Here is a 21,849-nt window from a genome sequence, read left to right on the forward strand (position 1 = left end):
AAAGGTGGGAGGGGCAGGGCTAACTTCAGTCTGGGCTGTGGAGCAGTGACCATATTTTCCAAACTAAAAATAAGTGTGGACGGTTTCACACTGTGATAGAATTTTTGGTGAAGCAGCAAAGGGTAGTATTAAGCTTCCAGGCTTGAATGTTTAACAAATACCAAATACCAGTCCCAGCTCTGCCTGCTGACCTCTCTCTGCTCCATCTCTGATCTGCAAAATGGAGACAGTAACAGTGCCAGCTTCGTAGGGCTGCTGTGAAGAGGAAATGAGATGATATGTGTGCTTAGCGTTAGATCCATAAATGGTAGAGGTTAATATTATTATTAGAAAGTATCTCTCCAAAAAGGGAAAGGGAATGGACCCACTGCCCCACTGGGAGTGCGTTGAACTGCTCAGCATCTCCCCCTGCAGGCCAGAGATGTCGTTGCCACTTTTCTTCTTCCCGCTGACCCTTGAGACTTCCATATCCCGCCTTCCATTTAGTCAACAACTCTTAACATTGATGAAGCAACTCTTGAAAGTGCCCCTAGTGTGCAAGCTCTGGACAGACAGTGGAGAAAGCTTACAGTCTAGTGAGGGAGGGCGAATGCTGACAGGTAGTGGGCACCAGAAAAGGAATGCTAGTGCAGTGACGAGACGGTGCCAAATACGGTGGGAGCAGACAGCAGAACCGGGGACACTGATAGGTCCTGTAGCACCGTTGTGCAACTTAGAGAAAGGTGCCCCTTCTATGTGTTCAAAACAGTCTTTATTAATATACAAATCTAGGATGCCAATGATTCCCTTAGATGTCGTACTTTTGTGCAGTGCACAACCTGCACATCTGTATACACTGCAGGGTAGGAAATCCTAGCTCGAACTGGTGGATTAGGGAAAGCTTCTTTGAGGAGGTGACATCCAGGATGAGGTCTGAGAATTATTAGAGTACTGTCAGTCAAAGAGATGGGGAAGCGCTTAATTAACAAGCCAAGGAAATTGCACATGCAGGTGAGACCAAGAGAGTGAGCAACATTTCCTGAAGCAGAGCACACCCCAGGCTGAGTCCTCCCCCCTCCCTGTCCCAGGTATCCCCTCCCACCGCCTCTCCCCCACTGTGTTCAGCACATCTAGGCAAGCTGGGCACCACAGTGCAGACCCTGGAATGTGAAGCATTCCAGCACACCAAAGAGCACAATAACAAAGACCAGGGCAACGTAAACATTTAAAACACGTTAAAGTGCAGCTGGGCATTGTGTAGAGAGGGGGCAAGAGCTGGGAGTCTTGTTTGTGTTGACAGGGTGCCAGACACCTAGCTCCACGCCCAAGCCTGGGGCCAGGCAGGGGATGTTTCTTTAAGTAGACATGACAAGCAAGCTACTGTGCAAGAGTCAGCGGAAGGAAAGGCCAGCTGCTGTGGTGGGATTGGGAATGGTGGGCCAGACCGGCAGGACCTCTGGATTCTAGGACATTCTCAGCCCTGGTGCCTTTGCCCCTCTGAGCCTCTATTTCTCCTCCGATAAAATGAAGCTGTGTCCCTCAGAAAAGGGCTTTGTCGTCCCCAGTGGGGTGGTCTAGCAGAATTGAGTGTGAGGGGAGTAACACAGCCAGCATTTGGGGAGCCACGTGACTTCATGGCTTTCCCTAAATCACCTTTGGCTTCTGAGGCTCTGTGCTGGACTGTCAAAGAAGATCCCTGCAGAATACTACTATATCTGACATGGAAAAGGACCATCTTGAAGTCTCAATTACATGGCACAGACAAATCCCTTTTCTTCTAGAAAAATTCCCTAGTGCTTTCTTTCCCAGGGAGATGGCTCAGTCAATCTAGGTTAGCCTATGGTCCCTCTTTTTCCCTTCACTCTGAGGGACCTTCCTGACCCCGCAAGCATTATCAAAGGTCCCTGCTCAGAGCTTCTGAAGTCCCCCTGCCAGGGTCTGGAGAGAACCCAGCTCTCAAAAGCCACTTTGATGAAAGCTACATTTTTGAGTTTTCATCTGAGAAAGACAGACATCTGGGTTGACTGGAAAGTTGGCCGCTGCCCCATCTGGCTTGGCACTGGCTGTGTCAACCCCAAGGCCCCTTTGCTGGGGCAGGCAGGGCTGGCACACAGCTCAAGGCCCGCAGTGGTGGGCTCCAGCTGTTTGCCCGAGATCGTCTTTCCATCTGCCTGGCACAGGAGGAGTTCACCTCAGAACCCAGGCCCCTCCCTGTATCTCCAGGGAGAGGTAACTCTTGCTCTGCCCCTTCAAAGGATTCTGCAGCTTTCTCTCTTAAAGACAATAATAGCCGCCAGTTACTGAACTTTTACACTATGCTAGGCTCGTCACTCGTCATTTAATTGTTACAAAAACCTGCAAGCCAAGGCTCTATCCCCATTTGACAGGTGAGGAAAATGAAGTTGAGAGAAAGCTGAGGAGCTTGTCCAAGGTCACAGAGATAGGACAACTGCAGCTAGGGTTCAAACACCACAGTGCATCTGATTCTCTCTCACCTGACCACAATCTCCCTGACTGTTCTGGAAAGGCCTGAGCCTGCCTGAAGACAACAAAAAGCAGGACCCCAGACCAGAATTTCATATGCTAACCCTATCTCTAGGAGGAGGTGTTCTATAAATAACATGTGCGTGAACGACAAATGGCCCTCCACAAAATTGGGGTTAAGTGGACAGGCAGGACAGCTACCTGCGGCCCAGGCCTAAGAGTTAACAGAGATGTGTTGAAAGACTTGGTCCAGAGAAAAGTGGGTAGGCCTGTTCCGTGCAGTTCAGGAGGGCAAAAGCTGACGTGTGGGTGTTTCTGTAAGCAGAGCTCAACTCGAAACTGAGTGCAAGGAGCAGCTTATTAAAAACTGCAACTGTCAAGAAATGTAATGGCGTGTGCCCAGCAGTACTGAGCTCTGCCACGGGGAGGGTGTCTACTGAGAACAGGTTTGTGGAAGGACTTGGGGAAGGAAGTTGATTTGGGGCAAGGGGAGGGTGAATGGAGGTTTATATATACATCTGAACATTTATTTGAAACGCTCAGTAGAAAATAAGCTTGGTTTTGTCATGGCCCTTGCCCACGAGGAGTGTGACAGGCACAGGTCTGTGATGCCAGCCCCTGGGCACGTGAGGGTGATTTGGGCATGTGGCCAGGTTGGAGAAGAGAAATGTGAGGCAGGTCACAGCAGCAATGCCGTTATCGTCACCATCATCGTGAATCAGCGCTTCATATGTGCCAGGTGCTTTATCTCCTTGCATGCTAACAATGTCTCCAGGAGTTGAGTGTTACTGTCTTCATTTTACAGGTGAGGAAACTGGGTCTGAACCCCCAGGTCTGCACGACCCCAGGGCCCTGTTTCTAACCACTCTCCCTTTTGCCTTCTGCGCCGCTTCTCGTGCACTCGGCATTCACTGAACTAAGGGACCCTGGCTTGGGGAACAGCTGTGCTGGGTGGGGCTCCTCTCCGCTGGAACTGTGGGTGAGACACCCCATTTCCTGCAATAAAGAAATGGAGTTTTCAGAATTCCAGTTGTTGGACTAGAAAAAGCAGCGTCTCTTTGACTTGAGGATGTTCTGAGAGCTTCTTCCAAGGGACTTGAAGCCTCTTGGAAATTTTGCCTGAACTCAAGTTCCTGCCCTCCCTGCCCAAGCGGGGGTGTCGCTGACATGTGGCACCTTGGCCTGGCTTGGTGCCACATCCAAGGAGGGATGGGGGTGGGGTGGCTGGAATGGCACCTCTCTGAGGCAGGGGCCTGACCAGACCCCTCTCCACCTCACTGTTTGTGGTGACCAAGATGCCCACTTTGTGCCTGAGGAAGCAGTCAGAGCCCATCTTTGGGTGGAATTTCCACAATTACTGGGGGGACCCATTAGGACTTCACCAAGGAGGAAAATGTGGAATAATGGACGTTATGATAATTACCAACACGTGACAAGCATTGTGCTCAGAGTTTTACATGTTTGTTCAGTGTTCACAATAACCCATCCAGGAAGGAATTGTCATCCCCATTTTACTGATAAGAAAACCGAGGCTCAGAGAGGTTGAGTAACTTGCCCTAATCTCTCCAGCCAGTAAGGGGCAGCAGTCCAGTTTGCTATTGAGACTATGTTGAAGGAAGGAAGGAAGGAAGGAAAGGGGGAAGGAAGGAGGAGAGAAGGAAGGAAGGAAGGAGGAAAGAAGGAAGGAAAAAAGGAGGAAAGGAAGAAGAGAGGAGGAAAGAAGGAAGGAGGAAAGGAGGAAGGGAGGAAGAAAGGAGGAATGGAGGAAGGAAGGAAGGGAGGGAGCCTTGGGGAGCTTTTATGGGACTGTGGCAGGCATCGTGTTAGCTTCAGTCTGCCACTGATTGTTTCAGTAAAGTTAATCTTCACAACAACCCATGAACTGAGTTTCTGTCCCCACTTCTACAGATGAAAAAATTAAGACTGAGAGAGGTTAAGAAATGTGGTCCAGGTCACACAGTTCTTCAGACTGGAGCCAGGAACTGGATGCAGGTCTGGCTGCCCCCAGCAGCCATATTCTTTCTCCTGCTCTGGGGACTAGAAGTTTCTCTCCAGCATACGCTGAGTTTTGCAAATTGGGGGTTCAGCTCCAGCTGGCTCACCTTCATCCAGCGTGTGTGTGTGTGTGTGTGTGTGTGTGTGTGTGTGTGTTCTCTGGGCAGAGGGGTAGGTGGCAGGGGACCCTCCACACCTCTCTGCTGCAGCCATCTGTCATTAGGTTGAAACTGGCATGGCTAGTCGACAGCCCTCTGGCCAGACACGTGTCTCCACCTCCTCCTCCTCCCTGAAGCTCTGTCATGGAGTCGGGGCCAAAACTGTCTCCAGCAAATAGTTTGCCCTTGTTGAGGCCTCCCTGGGAGTCCCAGCAGCCAAGGGAGAGCATGTGCAGGGCAGGGGCAGGCTGCAGCCAGGGGCCCTCTGCTTCCTTCCCGGTACGTGCCCAGGCAAAGGTGCAGCAGTGAATGGACGGGCGCAGGTCAGGGGCCAGAAGACCTGAATTCCAGGCTCACGTGGCCCAGGTTTCCTTACCAGGAAAGTTACACATCTCTGCCCTACAGAATTCCTGGGCATTTTGTGATGTTCAGACTCCTTGGAGTGCCAGTCGATTCTAGCAGATCCGTCTGCCGCTGCTTTGCTTCCTCGGGTCTAAGAGTCCCAATTGCAAGGTTGCTGGCAGCTCCCAGGTGTCTCCTGGAAGCACCCATAAGAATCACGGCTTAGCTACTCTCTCTCTCCAGATCTCACAAATCCTCCTCACTCTGTTTTCCAACCTGTTATTTTATCCTTGATCTGGCTGAGGGACCAGGAGGGGTAGTATAGGTTTTTCACCATTTCCTTTATCTGTTCTGCAAGGCACTTTGGTTATATACAGTTATCCAGCATCTGATTAGTTCTTCTGGCCTCCTCCCGGGTGTCCTTGTATTTTTTTTCATTCACTCTCCTAATCTCTTATTTAAAAGGGAGGCAAAGGGATAGGGAAGAGTTCCAGGAAGGGTGATACTTTTCCTGCTGGGCAGGTGTCTCCCTGGGGCCTCTAGACCCTAGGATTCTCAGCCTAGACAACTCCTAAGACTTGCATAAATTCAATCATTTATTTATTTGGAGGCAGTAGAAAGTAATGGTTCAAAATTTATCTTCTGGGAGCAGGTGACTGAGATCATAATACCAGCTCCATCCACCTGCTGGGTGACCTTGGGCAGCTTTCCTAACCCCTCTGTGCCTCAGTTTGCTCATGTATAAAATGGGGATAATATTAGTAAGTACCTCCAAGAGCTGTTATGAGAATGAAATTAGTTAATAAACGTAAAAGCCTTTATAATAGGGCCTGGCTCTTAGTGAGTGCCATTTTAGTGTTTGCTATTATTATTCATTCCCTTTTGACTGAGTGCCTGTACTGTTACATGTGCCATGCTTGGCTCTAGAGACATAGCAGTGACGAAGAAGACAAGGTCCTCGCTGTCAGAGAGCTTATGCTTTATTGGGAGAGATGGGCAAGACAACAGGCTGTCACGGAGCAGCGTATTAATGTTATGACAAGGGAAATCCTGCCTGTGTTGGGAGCACCTGAGAGGCGTGCCTGGTGTGGGTGGCACTGGCAGGGGCAGTGATACCTGTCCTCGCCCCTCACTCTGAATCGTACGGTTCAAATGCTGGGCATGGGGCTGCTCATATTTCCCAGTATCTCTCCCATCCTTCTGCCTCAACGCCAGCATTTTCAGAATCCACATTTATATCCACTCAGTGACCTTTTAGGCCGGAGACTAGTCCCCCACAGTCGAGAACATGGGAACCCCTAGCAAAACCCTCCGTGGGAGGAACAAATATTACAATCTTTTTAATCTTAAAAAACATTAAGCCTTAATTTTTTAAAAAATAAGACTAATTTATATCCTCACTTATTTCGTTCTGTATGTCAGACTGTCACCTGTCATATTTGGCAATTCAAACCTTACCCAAAGATAGCAGCTAATGACAGTCCTTGGGGTAAACTTGGGTTCCAAGGAAAGGTGGTGCCTCTTACATTTGTCTGGCATATCACAACACACAACATACAACAATGCTCGGTTTATGGGATTTTTCAATTACTTTATCTAGGTTTTTTTTATAATTTTAGATCTGGATTTCTTTTTTTAATTGGGGAGTATTGAGGAACAGTGTGTTTCTCCAGGGCCCATCAGCTCCAAGTTGTTGTCCGTCAATCTAGTTGTGGAGGGCACAGCTCAGCTCCAAGTCCAGTCACTGTTTTCAATATTTAGTTGCAGGGGGCACAGCCCACCATCCCATGCGGGAATTGAACCGGCAACCTTGTTGAGAGATCACGCTCTAACCAACTGAGCCATCTGGCCACCCTACGTTGTCTAGTTTTAACTCAAGCCACACTCACCAAGTGGAGAAGTGATTCTAAAAAAAAAAAAATCCCTGCAAAGAAATAGAATTCAAAATAATGCTAATAACATAATCACAAGTAATCATTAAAAAATGCAAAGCTGACACTTCTCCTCTAACCTGTAATCATCCATATGTCAAGGTGAAAATACTGACAGCCTCTCAGATATGACCCAAAATGGAGCCCAGAATCCAAAGATCAAAAAGGCTATATGAAATATAGTTTTATCTGCTGTCATTACTAACAAACCTTGCCCAAAGATAGCAGCTAATGACAATCAAAGCTGCATTGATTAGAAAAACATGTAAAAACAAGGAAACACTCAAACTTGGCTGTGCAACTGGATGAAAGTATAGCTATTTCTAACATGTGTCTTGGTATTTGCAAGAATCTATTTTAACAATAAAATATATGAAGAACTATCCTTTTGTCAGCCACTAAAGAAAGGATGAGCCAAAGGACATATATTCTCAACAATAAATAACTTCTTGAATAAAAATCAACTCTATCACACAACTTTGGAAGTGTAGCTGCTGGTGCTATGACAGTAGGCAGAGAACTGGATATAGAATTCCCTTATCACAGCCTTCATAAGCAAGCTATTGCCACAAAGAAGTCCAAGCCTGAAGAAGGCAGATTGCTACAGGAAGTCATGCAGTTAACTTTATAAGAAAAGACCTTTAAAGTATAATGGTTTCTTTTAGAACTTTGTGTTGGAATAATGTCTGTGAAAAATCCCTTATACCCCTTGAGAATTGCTGGCTATGCCTTGGCAAAGGAATTGTCAAACTTAAGGATGAGTTTTTATGTTTTAAACAAAAAGATGGGTTTTCTCCATTTGCCGCCTTTTTCTGAGATGACAGGCGGCTGTCAGTACTGTTACCTGCTAGAGCTGCAGAAGAAGGTTGCCGTACTACTCTGGCTCTTCGAAGTAATGGAGATTTTCCCCCCAGTTTTATTTAACATAAATATTTTTTTTCTCTGTAAAGTAAGGGGGGATGTTGTGAAATCAAGGCGGGAAGTGTATCAGCACCAAAATACTGAAAACTATTTCCTCATTATGGGATGGATGTAAACCATCTCCATCTGCACTCTTGAAAAACTTGAAAGCTGGAATTTTATAACTCAATTAGAATTTGTAAGAGCAACTAAGTGACCTCCAGGAAGATGGAAATTTACTAGCCAGATTTCAACAACAGCATCACATGGTTGGTGAATGTGAGTGAAAAATGAATGTAATGGTTTTGTAAGAGCACTCACTCATGAGCTTCTTCCATCTTGAGCTAGGATACTTTGTCAGGTACTGCAGCATTAAAACCAAGTATCAACATAAATTGATCCAGGGTGTGAATTGTATCCAGATGTTTAAAAACTAATAAAACAACTGCAGTTACATGAGATGTAACCATTAGGAGAAACTCGGTGATGGACTCAGGGCCTCTCTGTACTATTTTTTGCAATTTCCTACAAATCTATAATCATTTCGAAAGAAAAAGTTAGAAAAGTAATAACAAAACATGTTCAATCATATGTTATATTGCATTATATTGATATTATTGTATTATATTGATACTGCATTATATTGACATAGAATATATAACTGTCTATAAGATATACAGTTACTTAGTATCATTTTTAAGAGCAAGGTGCGATAAGAGTAACCTTGTGGGAACCAGGGAAGGGATTTCAGCCAAGGAGGCACAGCTGCCCAGGGTGATGGCTGAGAGAGATGGAGCTTCACACCTGCAGGGTGGGCTAGAGATCCAGACTGCACCCCAGTTCCCAGCATGGGTGACAGAGGAGCCCAAGGGCCCTCACTGAGACCTGCCTGTATCTTTACTCCTCAGCCTCCCCAGTGATTGAAAATGGTCATCTGGAGTGTCCCCAGGGCTACAAGAGACTAAATGTCACTCATTGTCAAGGTAAGGATGACAGGGGCCAAGGTTGGGCTTGGGAAAGGGAAACGGCAGAGATCTGATGATGTAGGGACACCCCAACCCACCCCAGACAGGAGAAGCAGTTGATGCTGCCGGAGTGGTCTCTACTAGGAACCTCTAAGCCCCAGTTTGGGGGAGTTATGGGGACTGCTGTTTCCAGGGGCCTAACGAAGTCGGGGGATAGTGATAGATTGACCTGAGAAGACCTGGGAGCTGAGCCCAGCCCCTCCTCCCCATCTCCACCCACCCCCTCCCAGACCTGGGCCAGGCACCTCTCTAGGGCTGTGTAGTTCCATGTCTGAGGACGCCAGCCCAGTCTCCATACATCCACTCATCTCCAGGGCTAATCTCCCTGGGATGGGAGGACGTTTGACTCCAGGATGCAAAATCAAGTCAGCCTAAGTTAATGGGGACCTCTGTGGACTTTCCTCAACAAAGCTCCTTCAGCTGCTCAGCGTCCCCTGCCTCAACCCACAGCAAGAAGGGGGGAGGGAAGGGCACAGTTGGAGGAGAGAAGGACTGTACAGCGCAGACTCTGGCCTGGCTGGCCTGCTGACAGCTCTGTAAGGTCAGCTGAGGCCCAGGGTGCTCTGCATTAGAGAGCCCCTAGAGGGGCAAGGCCCAGGGGCACCTTGGGACAGAGGGGTGGGAAGTAGGTTCAGCTATGGCTTTGTCACTACAGAGGATTCTGGAGGGGGTGAGGAGTACCAGAATGACTGAGGGGTCCTGAAGCCTTCACTGAGGGGACAGCGGCTGCCACTGAGCAGCTCAGGCTCTGAGTGGAGAGGCCCTGTTGGCTGTGGCCTGGCAATAGGTCTGATCTGAGCAGGGCCTTCCAGCCGGGGGCTCTGTATGGCTTACTTTGGGTGAAGTTGGGTTGGAGACAAGGGATTGACCCAGATGGCCTTCTAGGGCCTTCTCTCTGGAGGCTTCAGGACAAAAAAGTCTAAGGAGCCCTGGGGTGACTGTGGGGTACCAGGCCCTAGAGGGGATTTCTGGCCCATGGATAAGAAAAGGTGGACCAGGCAAAAGGGTGGGCCTCTGCCCTAGCCCAGCCTGGGGCAGCCTTCTTGAGTGGCAGTGGGCTGTGGGCCTAGTGGACAGCGGATGTGGGAAGATGTCTGTAGTTTTGCCCTTGAAGGGGGCAGTAAGGTCGTTCACACATAAACTGACCCCAGGGGCCTCTCCTCTTGGAAGGTTTCCCAGCCTGCCAAGGTTAAACTTATTCCCAGAATCTCAAATGAGCTCTTTGCTCTCCCTCCACGGAGGCCCCAGTATGTAAAATGCCAAGGGGACCTCCCCAGGAGGCCATGCCCCTGAAACCTCTACCCTTGCCATGTCTGTGGCCTTGGTCTCCCTGTCCGTGAAGGGACCCACTCAACTCTGTACTCACATGAACCATCCCTCCTCTCTCTCCATTCTTCTCTCCCACTTCCACAGGGTAATTTTGGGGTGTTGCTATGAACTGCATACATTGTGCTAGGTTCTACTACACAAGGATGGCTCGTACGTAGCTGCTGTCCCAGGTGAAGACAGACAACTTAAAAATTATACACCACGAGCAAAGTGCTCTCGATGGAAAGAAGCACTGGGTGCTATGGGATCCCCTGGTGGGCGCCCTTCCCAGACTGGAGGCTCGGGGAAGTCTTCAGGTGATACGTGACCTAGACCTATAGAATGTATAGTGTTGGCCAGCCGAAGGGGAGATGGGCATTCCAGACAGAGAACAAGTGTACACAAAGGAGTAATTTGGGCTGGCTGGAGTAGAGACTGCGTACAGACAGGAGATAACACAGGCATCCCAGGGTCTCCTCAGAGCCACTACTCACCCACAGGCCTTTGGAGAAATGTGGTGGAGGGCCTTGGATACCATGTCAGGGTGTAGGGGCTCCGTCCGGGAGCTGATAGGGAGCCTGGAGACTTCTCAAGCAAAGCGGAGGCAAGTCAGATTTGTGTGTAGACATATCACTCTGGCCACAGTCTGGAAGCAAATAGATCAGGTTCCCTTCCTAGTTCTCCCTCCAGCGGGGCGTCCTGCCGAGGAGTGATTGGGTCGTCTTTCAGGCCCTTCATTCCTGTGCTCAGTGCCAGTGTCCCCCAAGCCTGTGAGTGAGCCGACGGCGCTGCTGATGCTGGGCTGCCAGGTGTGGTCTCCTGGCCCTGGAGGTGGGAGCCCTTCACACACCGTTCATGCTCACCATCGCAGCTGCCACCACATCAGCCACAAAGGTGCCATCACCAAGAGGGGCCCTGGCTTCTTGGAGCTTCGAGTATGAGAGCTGGGATCTCCTCTTGGCACAAAGAAGTTTGGGGTGTGAAACGTTTTTGAGATCACAAAGGGAGCTGACTTAGCTCCTAGTGTGAGCACCCCCTGGTCTCGGTGGGTGCGGGTGGCCGATCTGAGGAAGGAGAGTTTGAAGGAGCTGGAGACATACCCTCCTAACCCTCTGCCCCCAAGCGCCTGCCTCCTATTTCTGTTTGGGGTCCCTCCATACTGCAGCTCACTGCAGACATGTTCTCCAGACTTTGGGTCCTGCAGAGAAGCTTCGAGATCTCGCAAGGAAAGCTGAATAAGAGGGTCTAGACAACACTTTCTCCACCTTCCAACCCCAAATGTCCCCTTCTCTGCTTCCTCTGTTTGCCTCTCAGCATGTCACTTACTAGCTGCGTGAGTTTGGGCAAGTGACTCTTGGAGCCTCAGTTTCCCCACCTATAAAATGAGGACATGTGGACCTACTTGATAAAATTGTGAGAATTAAATGAGATGTTATATGTAAAGCACTTGGAACAGTACCTGACACATAATAGGAACTCAATAAACATGAGCTCTTAATATTGTGATCATTATTGCCAGTTACAAGACCAAGTGATTTGAAATTTTTATCTCATTTTATCCTCCTATCTATGATTATCTCGTAGTTACTATTATTATCCCCATTTTACAGATCAGGAAACTGAGGCACAGAGAGAGGGATCACACATAATAAATGACAGCTCTCTTATTGTTATCCTTTCATTTGGAGAAAGTATTTGAAGATCTCTGCCCCAGCCCTGCCTCACCCCCCCAGCAGGCCTCCGTGGGGCAGGCGCCTGGTCATCTTTTCCATCCCTGCAGATATCAATGAGTGCCTGACCCTGGGCCTGTGTAAGGACTCGGAGTGCGTGAACACCAGGGGCAGCTACCTGTGCACCTGCAGGCCTGGCCTCATGCTGGATCCATCGAGGAGCCGCTGTGTGTGTGAGTGCTGGTGGGGCCCGGGGGAGGGGGACACTGGGAGGCAAGATGGGACCCTCAGCATCCACGGGCTTGGCCCAGAGCAGAAATTTCCACCAGGCCCCATCCCAGGGCCCAGTGTCAAAAACTCAAGCTGGAACTGGGCCCAATGTGCAATAATGGATCTGTTTCCTACTGCTGGAACGGAGACAGTTACTACTTCACTTTTGGCTTTAGGCATTTCTTTGGGGACTTTGCAGTTTGAGGTTTTCTACTTTGTCTAATCATTTCTGTCCTACCTGTTGCCTCATTTACTTTGGGGGAACACGTGTTGCCTCTGCTCTAATATCTGGCTGAGCAGCGGCTGCCTCTTCCAGAGCCTGAGCTTAGCAGTCTGGTCACTTAGCTGTGGACCTTTCTCGAGGGGTCTGTCTCTAGCATGAATGGCACTGCTGCCCCAGCCCCGAGGCCTTTCCATAATCCTGTGGTCCCTTGTGGTTTTGAATATGTCTCGGCACCCATGAACACAAGTGTGTCACAAGTTGTATTAGCATCGTGTCAGCGTGCGCATGCGTGTACACACCCAGGCAGCTGTTTCCAGTGACCTCTGTGGTTTACAGCTGGGAGAGGCCCAGGCTGACAGCCCCAACCCCCATGTCAGAGCTGACGCCATGGCCCAGACAGGGCTTTCCTGGGGCAGGGAGACCTGACCAGAGCTGAATAAAACCAGTCCCCACTGGCCCCTGCAAAGTGATAGCCCAGGTCAGCCACCCCCACTCAGCAAAGCTCCCTCAAGCTATCTAAGCCCTCAGCCTGCAAACTGCCAGGTACTGGGTCTGAGGAGATCACAGAATGAACAGGACGCCAGCGCCACCCAGAGGAAGCATCCCATTTGAAGGGAAGAGTCGATCCAGCGTGTGTCTCCAGGGAGAGGACACAGTAAGAGTCTTAGGAGTGGACACCCACAGAGCCAGTGGGCCCAGAGTAGGGAGAACATGTCAGGCCACTCTCGGGAAGACCTCCTGGTGACAGAGACATGTAATCAAGTCCCTGATGAACATACAGCCCTTCCTTCTCTCCACCCCCACCCCCACTTAAGATTCCTTTATCAAGCAGGTGTGTTTAATGTCTGAGGTGACATATTTATTAGTGCCAAAAAGAGACCCTTAGTATAGGAAAGCAGAGATGGCCCTTGGCTGTTCTTTATTTTTTTTCTCCCTCCCTAATGTTATCCGCTCCAGTCTCCTCTGATGATTCATCTCCCTGGAAGTAAGAGGAGGCAGGCTCAAAGTTTCTCTTCCCTTCATGTCTGGGCGTTGCCCTCTTCCCTGTCACCTGACCAGGACTGGTAGAGCAATCTACGAGGGTCCCTGTAGGCTGGGCCGCCTCCCGATATTCCCCGCTAGGTCACCTCTACCCTCCTGCCCAAAAGGACAGAGCCCTTCCATACAAGATCCCAAGGGAAGTGGCAGCTGGAGGCAGGTTTGCCCCTGGACACCCAGGTTCATGGACTGACTGATAACTGACCGGTGGGTAGCACATGATGTTTGACAAGGCATTCTCTCATATCACTCACTGTAAAGAAGGTTTATCAGTCAGGAGTCTTTGGGTTACAAGTGACAGAACCTCAACTCAAACCACCATAAACAAGTACAATGAATTCATCTGCACAACTAGGAAGGCCAGGGCTACCGTGTTTCCCTGAAAATAAGACCTAACTGGAAAAGAAGCCCCTGAGCATCAGCCCTAATGCGTCTTTTGGACACATTAATTAATTAAAGACCCGGTCTTCTTTTCGGGGAAACCTAGTAGGTGTGCCTTGGGCTTGACCAGATCCAGGCTCCCCCAGGGTCACGAGGATGTCTCTTGCTCTAGTGTTTCCTCTGTGTCAGTTTCATAGTTCTTTGAAAGGTGGCCACCAGACGCTCCAGGCCTACATCTCCCTGCCTTGCAAACTCAATTTTTTAAAAAATAGAAAGATTAAAAGCATCTCTTTTCTAAAAATCCAGGAAAAGTCCCCAAACTGATTATTACCACTGGGCCTAATTGTCAAGTGTTCATCCCTGACCCGAGCGCTGTGACCAGCCAGGAAGTGGGGTCAGCCTCCACTCCAATCACATGGACCAAAGCCGGGGGATGGGGTGGATCCCATAGCAAAATGAGGGTGCTGTTATCAGAATATGGGGGCATAGGTGCCAGACAGGCAGAAATACAGGCATCTACTATCCATGGACTCATCACCTTATTTCACACATAAAGAAGGTAAAGCCCAGGGAGGTCATGTAGCTCATGGTGAAGCAGGGATTTGAACTTGGGCTGCTCAGTCCTGACCAGGACTCCCCAGAATTATCAGTTCCTGAGCTGTAAGTGTTGCTCTCTTCACCCCACGCCTCGTCCCCTTGTCCAGCCTTCTTAGGATTTCAGTCTCTTCCACCAAGGCCTGGACTCCTCATCTTCTGTTGAGCTAATTTACAAGAGAATAGTCTGTAATATTTACAAGCAAGGGGACAATGGTGGTAGCATTGTTATTATAGAAACCCTGCCCAGCTTGCCCTCACTGTGGTCCACCAGAGTTGGATTCATGGATCTAGCCATCTATCCATCGATCCAACAGCATTTACTAAATAGCTGCCTGCTCCAGATGCTGTGTAGGGTGTCTTGGTTACAAAGATGACCAAGATAGGGTTCCTGTCCTCAAAGCTGCCCATCAGGCCTTAGGTTCTTACCTTGTGTCATCTCCCCAAGAAGACTGTGGCCCGCAGAGCACACTACTGCCCACTCACCCCCATGGGCTTTGGTAGACACTTGTAAACTCAGCACCTGGAGACAAGCAGGTGCCTCCCTATTTCCTGCTCTCAGGTACTCCACAAGACTACCCTCAAACAGGTAGCATAAGGAGGTGCTGAAGTGTTCCACTGCAGCTGTTCCTCCTAACATTCTTGTGAGCGTTGTCAGGGCCCCAAACTTCCGGACTGAGAGTTGGGCCAGGCCAATCCCAGTGCACGCAACCAGCCATGCCTCCATCCTCAGCTTTCCCTCCTATGCTTTCCTCTCCTGCTGGCTACCTGCCACCCCACCTGCTGTGTCTGTTGCAGCGGACAAGGCCGTGTCCATGCAGCAGGGGCTGTGCTACAGGTCACTGGGGCCCGGCATCTGTGCCCTGCCTTTGGCCCAGAGGATCACCAAGCAGATATGCTGCTGCAGCCGAGTGGGCAAAGCATGGGGCAGCAAGTGTGAGAAATGCCCCCTGCCTGGCACAGGTAACCCTCTGTTTCCCTCTCCACTCTGGCCTTCAAGGGGCTTCCTCCAAGGGCCATTTCCCCCCACCTGTCCCTAACCTTAAGCCAGAAGACCCTAGTCTTTCTTCTGGCTCAATTCCTTAACCCAACCTGGGGTCCCTCCCTCCTTGCTGCCACAGTAGCTTTGTCCTCCAAAGGGTGGGAAGGGATGACGCTGCGTTCCTGCAGGGATAGCATCTCTCAGCGTGTCCTCTGACTGTTGATCTTGCAGAGGCCTTCAGGGAAATCTGCCCTGCTGGCCATGGCTACACCTATTCAAGCTCAGACATCCGCCTGACGGTGAGGAAAGCCGAGGAGGAGGAACTGGCCAGGCCCTTATGGGAGCAAGGACAGAAGAGCAATGGGACCCTGCCTGAGACAGCAGAGAGGCAGCCACTCCGGGCAGCCACTGGCACTTGGCTGGAGGCTGGAACCACCCCTGACAAGGGTATTTGTTCGGGGGAGATGCCTGAGGGATTACCCTTCCCCTTGGGTTACAGCACCTCAAAGAGCCACTGGGTACTTATCCTGGATGCATGGCATCCCCTCTCCAAAGGGAGTTTAGAACAGCAGCACCCAGCCCTGGGAACCTGCTCTCCTGGCCTGGCATGACAGGAAAGCCTCACCCCCTTCCTCGTCTGTAGGCAGTTAGGAGGTGCCTACATCCCAGGAAGTTGCTGGTGGAGGTGGGAGAGGTCAGCAGGAGTCCTCACTCCAGCTGATCAGGCCTTTCCGTGCCCTGCCCCTGGCCTTGCATCTTCGAAGGTTGGTGCATGCTGCAAGGCCTGAAGAGCTGGCAGGTGGACGCCGGGGGTCTGAGGGCTTTAGATCCCCTTCCCTGGCCTTCGAGTCAAAACACTAACTCCAGCTTAACTGCCTTAGGCCCAGGAGGCCTGCAGCTTGGAAGAGACTGGGCTTATGGCATCCCCAGCAGGTGTCCTGGGGAATCATGCAGAAAACATGCTCAAGTTACTGGTAGCAGAGAGCAGGAGGCCAAGGATATGTTAGGACAAGGAGAACTAAGTGATGGCCAAAATTGCTCCAGGAATCTGGAACAGACAGATGGAGATGTCAGGACAGAGCCTTAGTTGTCATGGAAACTAGACATGGGGCAAGCAGGGAGCAGATCCTCTCCTTCCTAGAACGATTCCCCTGGCCTGTAACCCAGAGTGAGAGGCAGAGTGACCCAGTGTGACTGGGAGGCTTGGCAAGGAGGAGGTGGCAGTGCAAGAAGGAGGGTTACAGCTAGGACTGATGGGGGACTAGCCTGGGAGGGGGTGGGACTCTTGTCACCAGAAGCCGTAAAGGGAGCAGGAGGTTTCCTCTCACCAAGTGAATCACCTCGTAGGCCCTCCAAACCTGGGATTCTGGAATCTGTAGTGGCCAGTCCCAGCAGGGCAGGAGGGGCAGAGGCAGGCAAGAAGGACCCCAGCACTTTCCATTGCTGACCTGCGGGGGACAAGGTCAAGAGGTCATGATTGAACCAGCCCTGGCAGTGGGTGAAGGGGAGAAGGCAGCCAGACTGTTCTCCCTGAGCTCATGCTCTCACCTTTCCTTCCTAGGTGACTCTCAGGCTGGCCAGGTAAGTGAGTCCTCCCACAAGGGAGTTGGGCAAGCATGGCAGAGAGTGGAACCTGGTAGCCACTGAGGCCACGGGGCCGTGTCCCATGAGGGAGGAAAGAGAGAAGGATGGAGTACATGTAGGATTTTACTTGGAGAAATGCTGAAGTGGGAGGGTTACTCCAAACACCTCGTTTTACCCGAAAGGAAGCAATAACAACAGCTCCTGTTTATCCAGTAGCTTCTATGCTCTCTTTGGGATGGTTTGGGCCCCCCTTCAAAAGGGAAGCAGGAATGTGTCCTGTTAGTCCTGGCTGTCATTCAAACACTGTGGATGAGGTCTAGAACTAGTTGTGGATTAATTTCAGATTTGGCACTTTCTGAGCTTGATTTGCTTAAATCTCAAGGTCTCCTCTGTGAGTGGCTCATGGGGAAGTAGAGGCCTCGTTGTGTATAGCCTGAAACCCCCTCACTGAGAAAGGGGGATCCCACTCCCTTCCCTGTACCCAGGAGTCCGCTATAAAACACTGAGTGACCTCCTAGAAAAACATTCCAGAAGAGTGAATCAGCTTCTTCCTTCTCTAGTCTGCCAATCTTTTCCCTGTCCCCTGCCCCTCCAACCTACATACCTAACTGTCCCCAAACACTGTTTTTCCAATGAGCTTCTCTCCCTGGAGAACCACATGTTGTCCTCCCAGACCGAAGTTCTACTTCTGTGTCCTGACAGCCTCAAGCCATGCTCCTGCTCCTCTGTCATCCTCTGCCCATGCTCCTTCTCCAGGTTCCCACGGTTTATCTGCGTCTGTCTGTGGGCTGTGCTGAGGGACACCGGGTGTGGCCTAGGGTCCTGGCTTCCCCACACTGGCCCCACGACCCTAGGTAGGCAGTGAACATCTGGAGCTTCTGTTGCTGTATCTGAGCTCACAGCATTGACATGACACGTGGTGATATGACACTGAGATGGCACATGACATACATCAGCTCATTTAATCATTATAACCTACTATCATAGGAAAGTTAAGAAGATTAAAACAGTGAACATAAAGTAACTAGCAAAATGCCCAGCATGTAGTAAAAATTCATCCATGCCAGGAATGCATGAAAATGTAAGTGAGTGATTTGGATGGGAAACCTGGAGGCAGGAGTGAGGCTGGCAGAAGGGAGAGTGTCATGGGGGTGACAGAGGAGCCAAGAGTGACATTCTCCCGTTTCTGTGCAGGTCACAACCAGTGTTACCCAAGTACCTGCCTGGGTCCCAGGTGAGTCCCTCTTCCTAGCAGCTCCCAGGAAACAGGAAAGGGAGGGAAGGAGAGACCTTCATCTAGTAGTAGAGTTCGTACACCTGAGCTGATACACGGAGCTCAAATCAGATGAGGTCGTGGATGACTATGTGACATGTGAATGCTTTTCTGGGAGCCCTATACACCTAAGGAGGTCAGCGAAAAGCAGTAATGCTATGCAAATATTTCCCTACCACAGCATTCTGTCTGCATTTCATAGTGCCACACAGCATAGAAAGGAGACCAAGAAGGAAGCACTAGCTGGCTGGTCATGTTCCCAGAGCCCTTTGCCAGTGGTCTATCTTCCCTTGGGAGCAGTGAGGGCTCTGCAGAGCCCAGCTTGCCAGTTGCTGGGTGGCAGACAGGGCGCTGTTCCAAAGTCAGACAGCTGAACTTCTGCTTCCTGTACTGTCAAACGGACACTAATACCTGCCCTGCTGCCTCCCAAGGCAGATGAGATGTTCACGTTCATGGCAGAGCTCTGGAAGCTGTAAAGTGCTTTGCAAACAGAAAGAGAAGAATGCTGAAGGAACCAGGAGACCTGGCTTTGGCTCTGTGTCCAGCAAGCTAGGTGGCCTTGGACAAGTGGCCATTTCTGCGAGTTTCCGTCTCCTTGCTGGTGAAATGGAGCCAGAGACTGGATGAGCTCTAAGACCCATTATGGCGCTCGCATTCTCTGACTTTATTTGGAGCCAGGTCAAGTTTCAGGAGGCTAGGAGGCAGAAGGGGTTCTAGGCTCCACCCACGGCTCTTGGAGTACTAACGGCAGAGAAGGGAAGGGCCAGTGCCAGCATCTCTGGATGGAACACTGTCCAGGATCGGAAGGCAGGCAGCCAAGGGGCCGCGGCACACCTGCTCCTCTCCCCTCTGCAGGAGATGCCACAGGACAACCATCACCTCCACTACCTGGACGGGGGATTACAGAGACCCAGGAAACAGAGCAACTGACCACCCCCACCAATGTGCTGGTGACCTTGGGTTCCCCAGGTACCTACTGCCAGCCCCATGAGGTGTTACTGCCCAGAGCCGACTCCATGGCCTCTCAACCTGATGAACAGTGTCCAGTGAACTCCTGCCCACGCTCAGTGCCCCCGGCCTCGCCTCAGAGAGCACAGGGCGCCCTAGTGAACACGGAGTCCTTTCTGGAGCACTGTTCCAGCCAGGAAGAGAAACAGAAGGGACTCCTGGGGGAGGGTCTTACTCAGAGGGACCTTCCAGGACAATCCAGGGGCCTTCTTGAGGAAAGGGAGCATGCAGAGCCTCTAGGAGCCTGGCTCTTCCAGGCTACTGAGCCTGAGTCGGCTGAAGACCCTGGCAGTGGGCAGCCCCCTGCCCACGGAGAGGGCCAACTTTCAGGAAGGAACTGGTTCTAGTTCCCAAGGTTGTTTAACTGCCTGAAAGCCTGTGCCCACCCCTCTGGCCCACTACATTGGTGAGGGAGTGCCGTGTGGGGAGATCCCTGGCAAATCCACCTTGCTCTGGAATGTCATTCCTCAAAGGCTCGTTGTCTGGGGACTTGGTTCCAGAGAAGCGAGGCCGTGTTGCCACTGCTGCCCCCTGTGCTGTGTGATTTCGCATGTGCCCGCACTAGGGCCTCGCTGATCTCTTAACCCCACAGGCTGAGGCCACCTTGGGGGAGGGGGAATGTCTGGATTGCCTGTGGCAAAAGAAGGGCCCTGCAGCCTGATGGAACAGTCAGAGTGTGGGTGGGTGGAGGTTTGGGCTTCCCAGGCCTGAACCAAGACATCCCGCTGCCCGCTCCAAGGACCTCTCCTCCGGGCTCAGTGCACTGCTCTAGGGAGTGTTCTGGTCTCCCCTGTGCCTGGAAAGCAATATGAGCTGGGTGAAAGGGCTCAGCTCAGGAGTCTGAGTCTGACAAGGAAAATGTACCTGGAAATGACAAGGAAAGTACTACGTAGATAGGGGAGGGCCCAGCTAAGAGTGGGATGAGGTTTCTCTGGCTCCTTTGAGGCCCTTGTGCCCTGCCCCCAAACTCTTCCCACCCCTCTCCACTGCCTTTGCCCATCCCCTATTCTTCCATAACCCCTGCTTCGCTCTGTCTCCCACAGATATTGACAGATGTGCCTCTGGAGCCAATAACATCTGTGGCCCTGGAACCTGTGTGAGCCTCCCAGATGGATACAGATGCATCTGCAACCCCGGCTACCGGCTGCACCCCAGTCAGGCCTACTGCATGGGTATTTACTCATGTCCTGGGCTTGGATGGCAGCAGGGCTGGGAAACAGAGTCAAGAGAACAGGCAGCAGCATGTCCACGCAGTTCTGTGTGGTTGGTGGGTTTAGGCGGGGAGCAGTCACTATGGACAAAACTAACTTTAACCTTGGGGAGACCAGTCTCTAGAAGCACCATCCAATGAGTCTCCAGGACTCCAGAAGAGTGGAAAGCCACCCCAGGGGTCCCCAACTGGTGCCTGGAGGCCTCAGCGCTGAGCTTAGCCCACCACCCAACTGGCCATCCCACTGCCTGCAGAGCAGCCCGAGACCTGCCCTCGTTGTAAATGTCTCCACTAGGGCATCCCTGGGGGACAGGTTTGGGACCAAGACAGAGCATCACGTGTGGGCCTGATCCCTCCTCCCATCCAATACTACTGTGCAAAGTAGACACGTCCGCTGTGCCTTGAGGGAGAAAGGACGTGAGCGTGGGGCCACTGGAAGAGGGGCATGGGACAGCCGCCGGGGCCCTTGGTGCCCAAATGGGCCAAATGGGCCACCTTTGTGGCTCCCAGCCTTAGAGATGTTTCATCCCTCTGGCCTCCTTTGCTCCCTCATCCCCTCCTCAGCTCACAGCACCGTGCCCAGTGCAGCCTTAGCACGGGCAGTTTGCTAGCAGGTACCCAAGCAAGACCTCCCTGACCTCCCTCCCCGTCTCCCACTGCCCAGATGACAACGAGTGTCTGAGGGATCCCTGCGCAGGAAGAGGGCGTTGTGTCAACAGCATGGGCTCCTACTCCTGCCTCTGCTACCCTGGCTACACGCCAGCCACCTCCGGGACCACGCCGGAATGCCAAGGTAAGCCCTTGCCCCTGACATGGGCACAGAACCCCACACATCGTGTTGGGGTGGAAGAAGAGCCAGGCACTCACAGCACCTGGTCACCATGCTGCAGCGTGCAGGGAGTTACAGGGGCTGTGGGAACCAGGAGCAGGGCTCTGACCTGCACCTGGCAGGAAGCTGACGTACCCTGAGACTGGAAGGAGAGGGAGGAATCCAAAAAGCAGCAACATTCATAAAAACTCCAAGGAATTGTGGCCGAAGCCAAGAGCGTGAGGGTCCAGGGACAGGGCTAGGGAGGAAAACTAAAAGCCAGGTTCCCGAATTCTGAGTGACAAGGAACTGCTTTCATTTTGGGTAAGGAGGGCAATGTCTGGGACACCCGGCTGACTGGGGAGCCAGCATGGCTTTGCACAAAGAGCATGGGTCCTCGGCAGCATGGAGATGCCTGCAAGGCTTTGAACTTCCCTGGGAAGCTCTGCATGAATAACTGGGTAAAAATGCTTCCAACACAAACCTTTATATGCAGAATTTATACTGCCATACCTACATTGTTGCAAACGTTCACAAAGAATATGATGCAGCACTTTCCAAGCAGGGCCTTAAGACTCATAACCCAGTTGGATCCTTCACCTGGAGAATGGCACTGTTGTTCTTGGGACTCACAGTGTGTTTCTGGGATGGGCAGCCCAGAAATGGTCCTCTCCTGGAAGCCAAGG

At 51.3% G+C, this 21,849-nt stretch overlaps 1 protein-coding gene across 3 annotated transcripts in view; it reads left to right on the forward strand.

Annotated features, from left to right (window-relative positions):
* LTBP2 (latent transforming growth factor beta binding protein 2) overlaps window positions 1-21,849 on the forward strand; it is a 95,918-nt gene that overhangs the window by 55,360 nt on the left and 18,709 nt on the right. For all 3 annotated transcript variants that reach the window (XM_033108394.1, XM_033108393.1, XM_033108392.1), the window contains exons 9-17: window positions 8,698-8,772; window positions 11,903-12,025; window positions 15,097-15,261; window positions 15,512-15,727; window positions 16,842-16,861; window positions 18,059-18,098; window positions 18,993-19,106; window positions 20,189-20,317; window positions 21,020-21,148. In XM_033108394.1, the coding sequence (XP_032964285.1) occupies window positions 8,698-8,772; window positions 11,903-12,025; window positions 15,097-15,261; window positions 15,512-15,727; window positions 16,842-16,861; window positions 18,059-18,098; window positions 18,993-19,106; window positions 20,189-20,317; window positions 21,020-21,148 (1,011 nt within the window). The remainder of the gene's footprint in view (window positions 1-8,697; window positions 8,773-11,902; window positions 12,026-15,096; window positions 15,262-15,511; window positions 15,728-16,841; window positions 16,862-18,058; window positions 18,099-18,992; window positions 19,107-20,188; window positions 20,318-21,019; window positions 21,149-21,849) is intronic.

Source organism: Rhinolophus ferrumequinum, chromosome 6 (assembly GCF_004115265.2).
Source record: "Rhinolophus ferrumequinum isolate MPI-CBG mRhiFer1 chromosome 6, mRhiFer1_v1.p, whole genome shotgun sequence".
Classification (NCBI taxonomy): Eukaryota; Metazoa; Chordata; class Mammalia; order Chiroptera; family Rhinolophidae; genus Rhinolophus; species Rhinolophus ferrumequinum.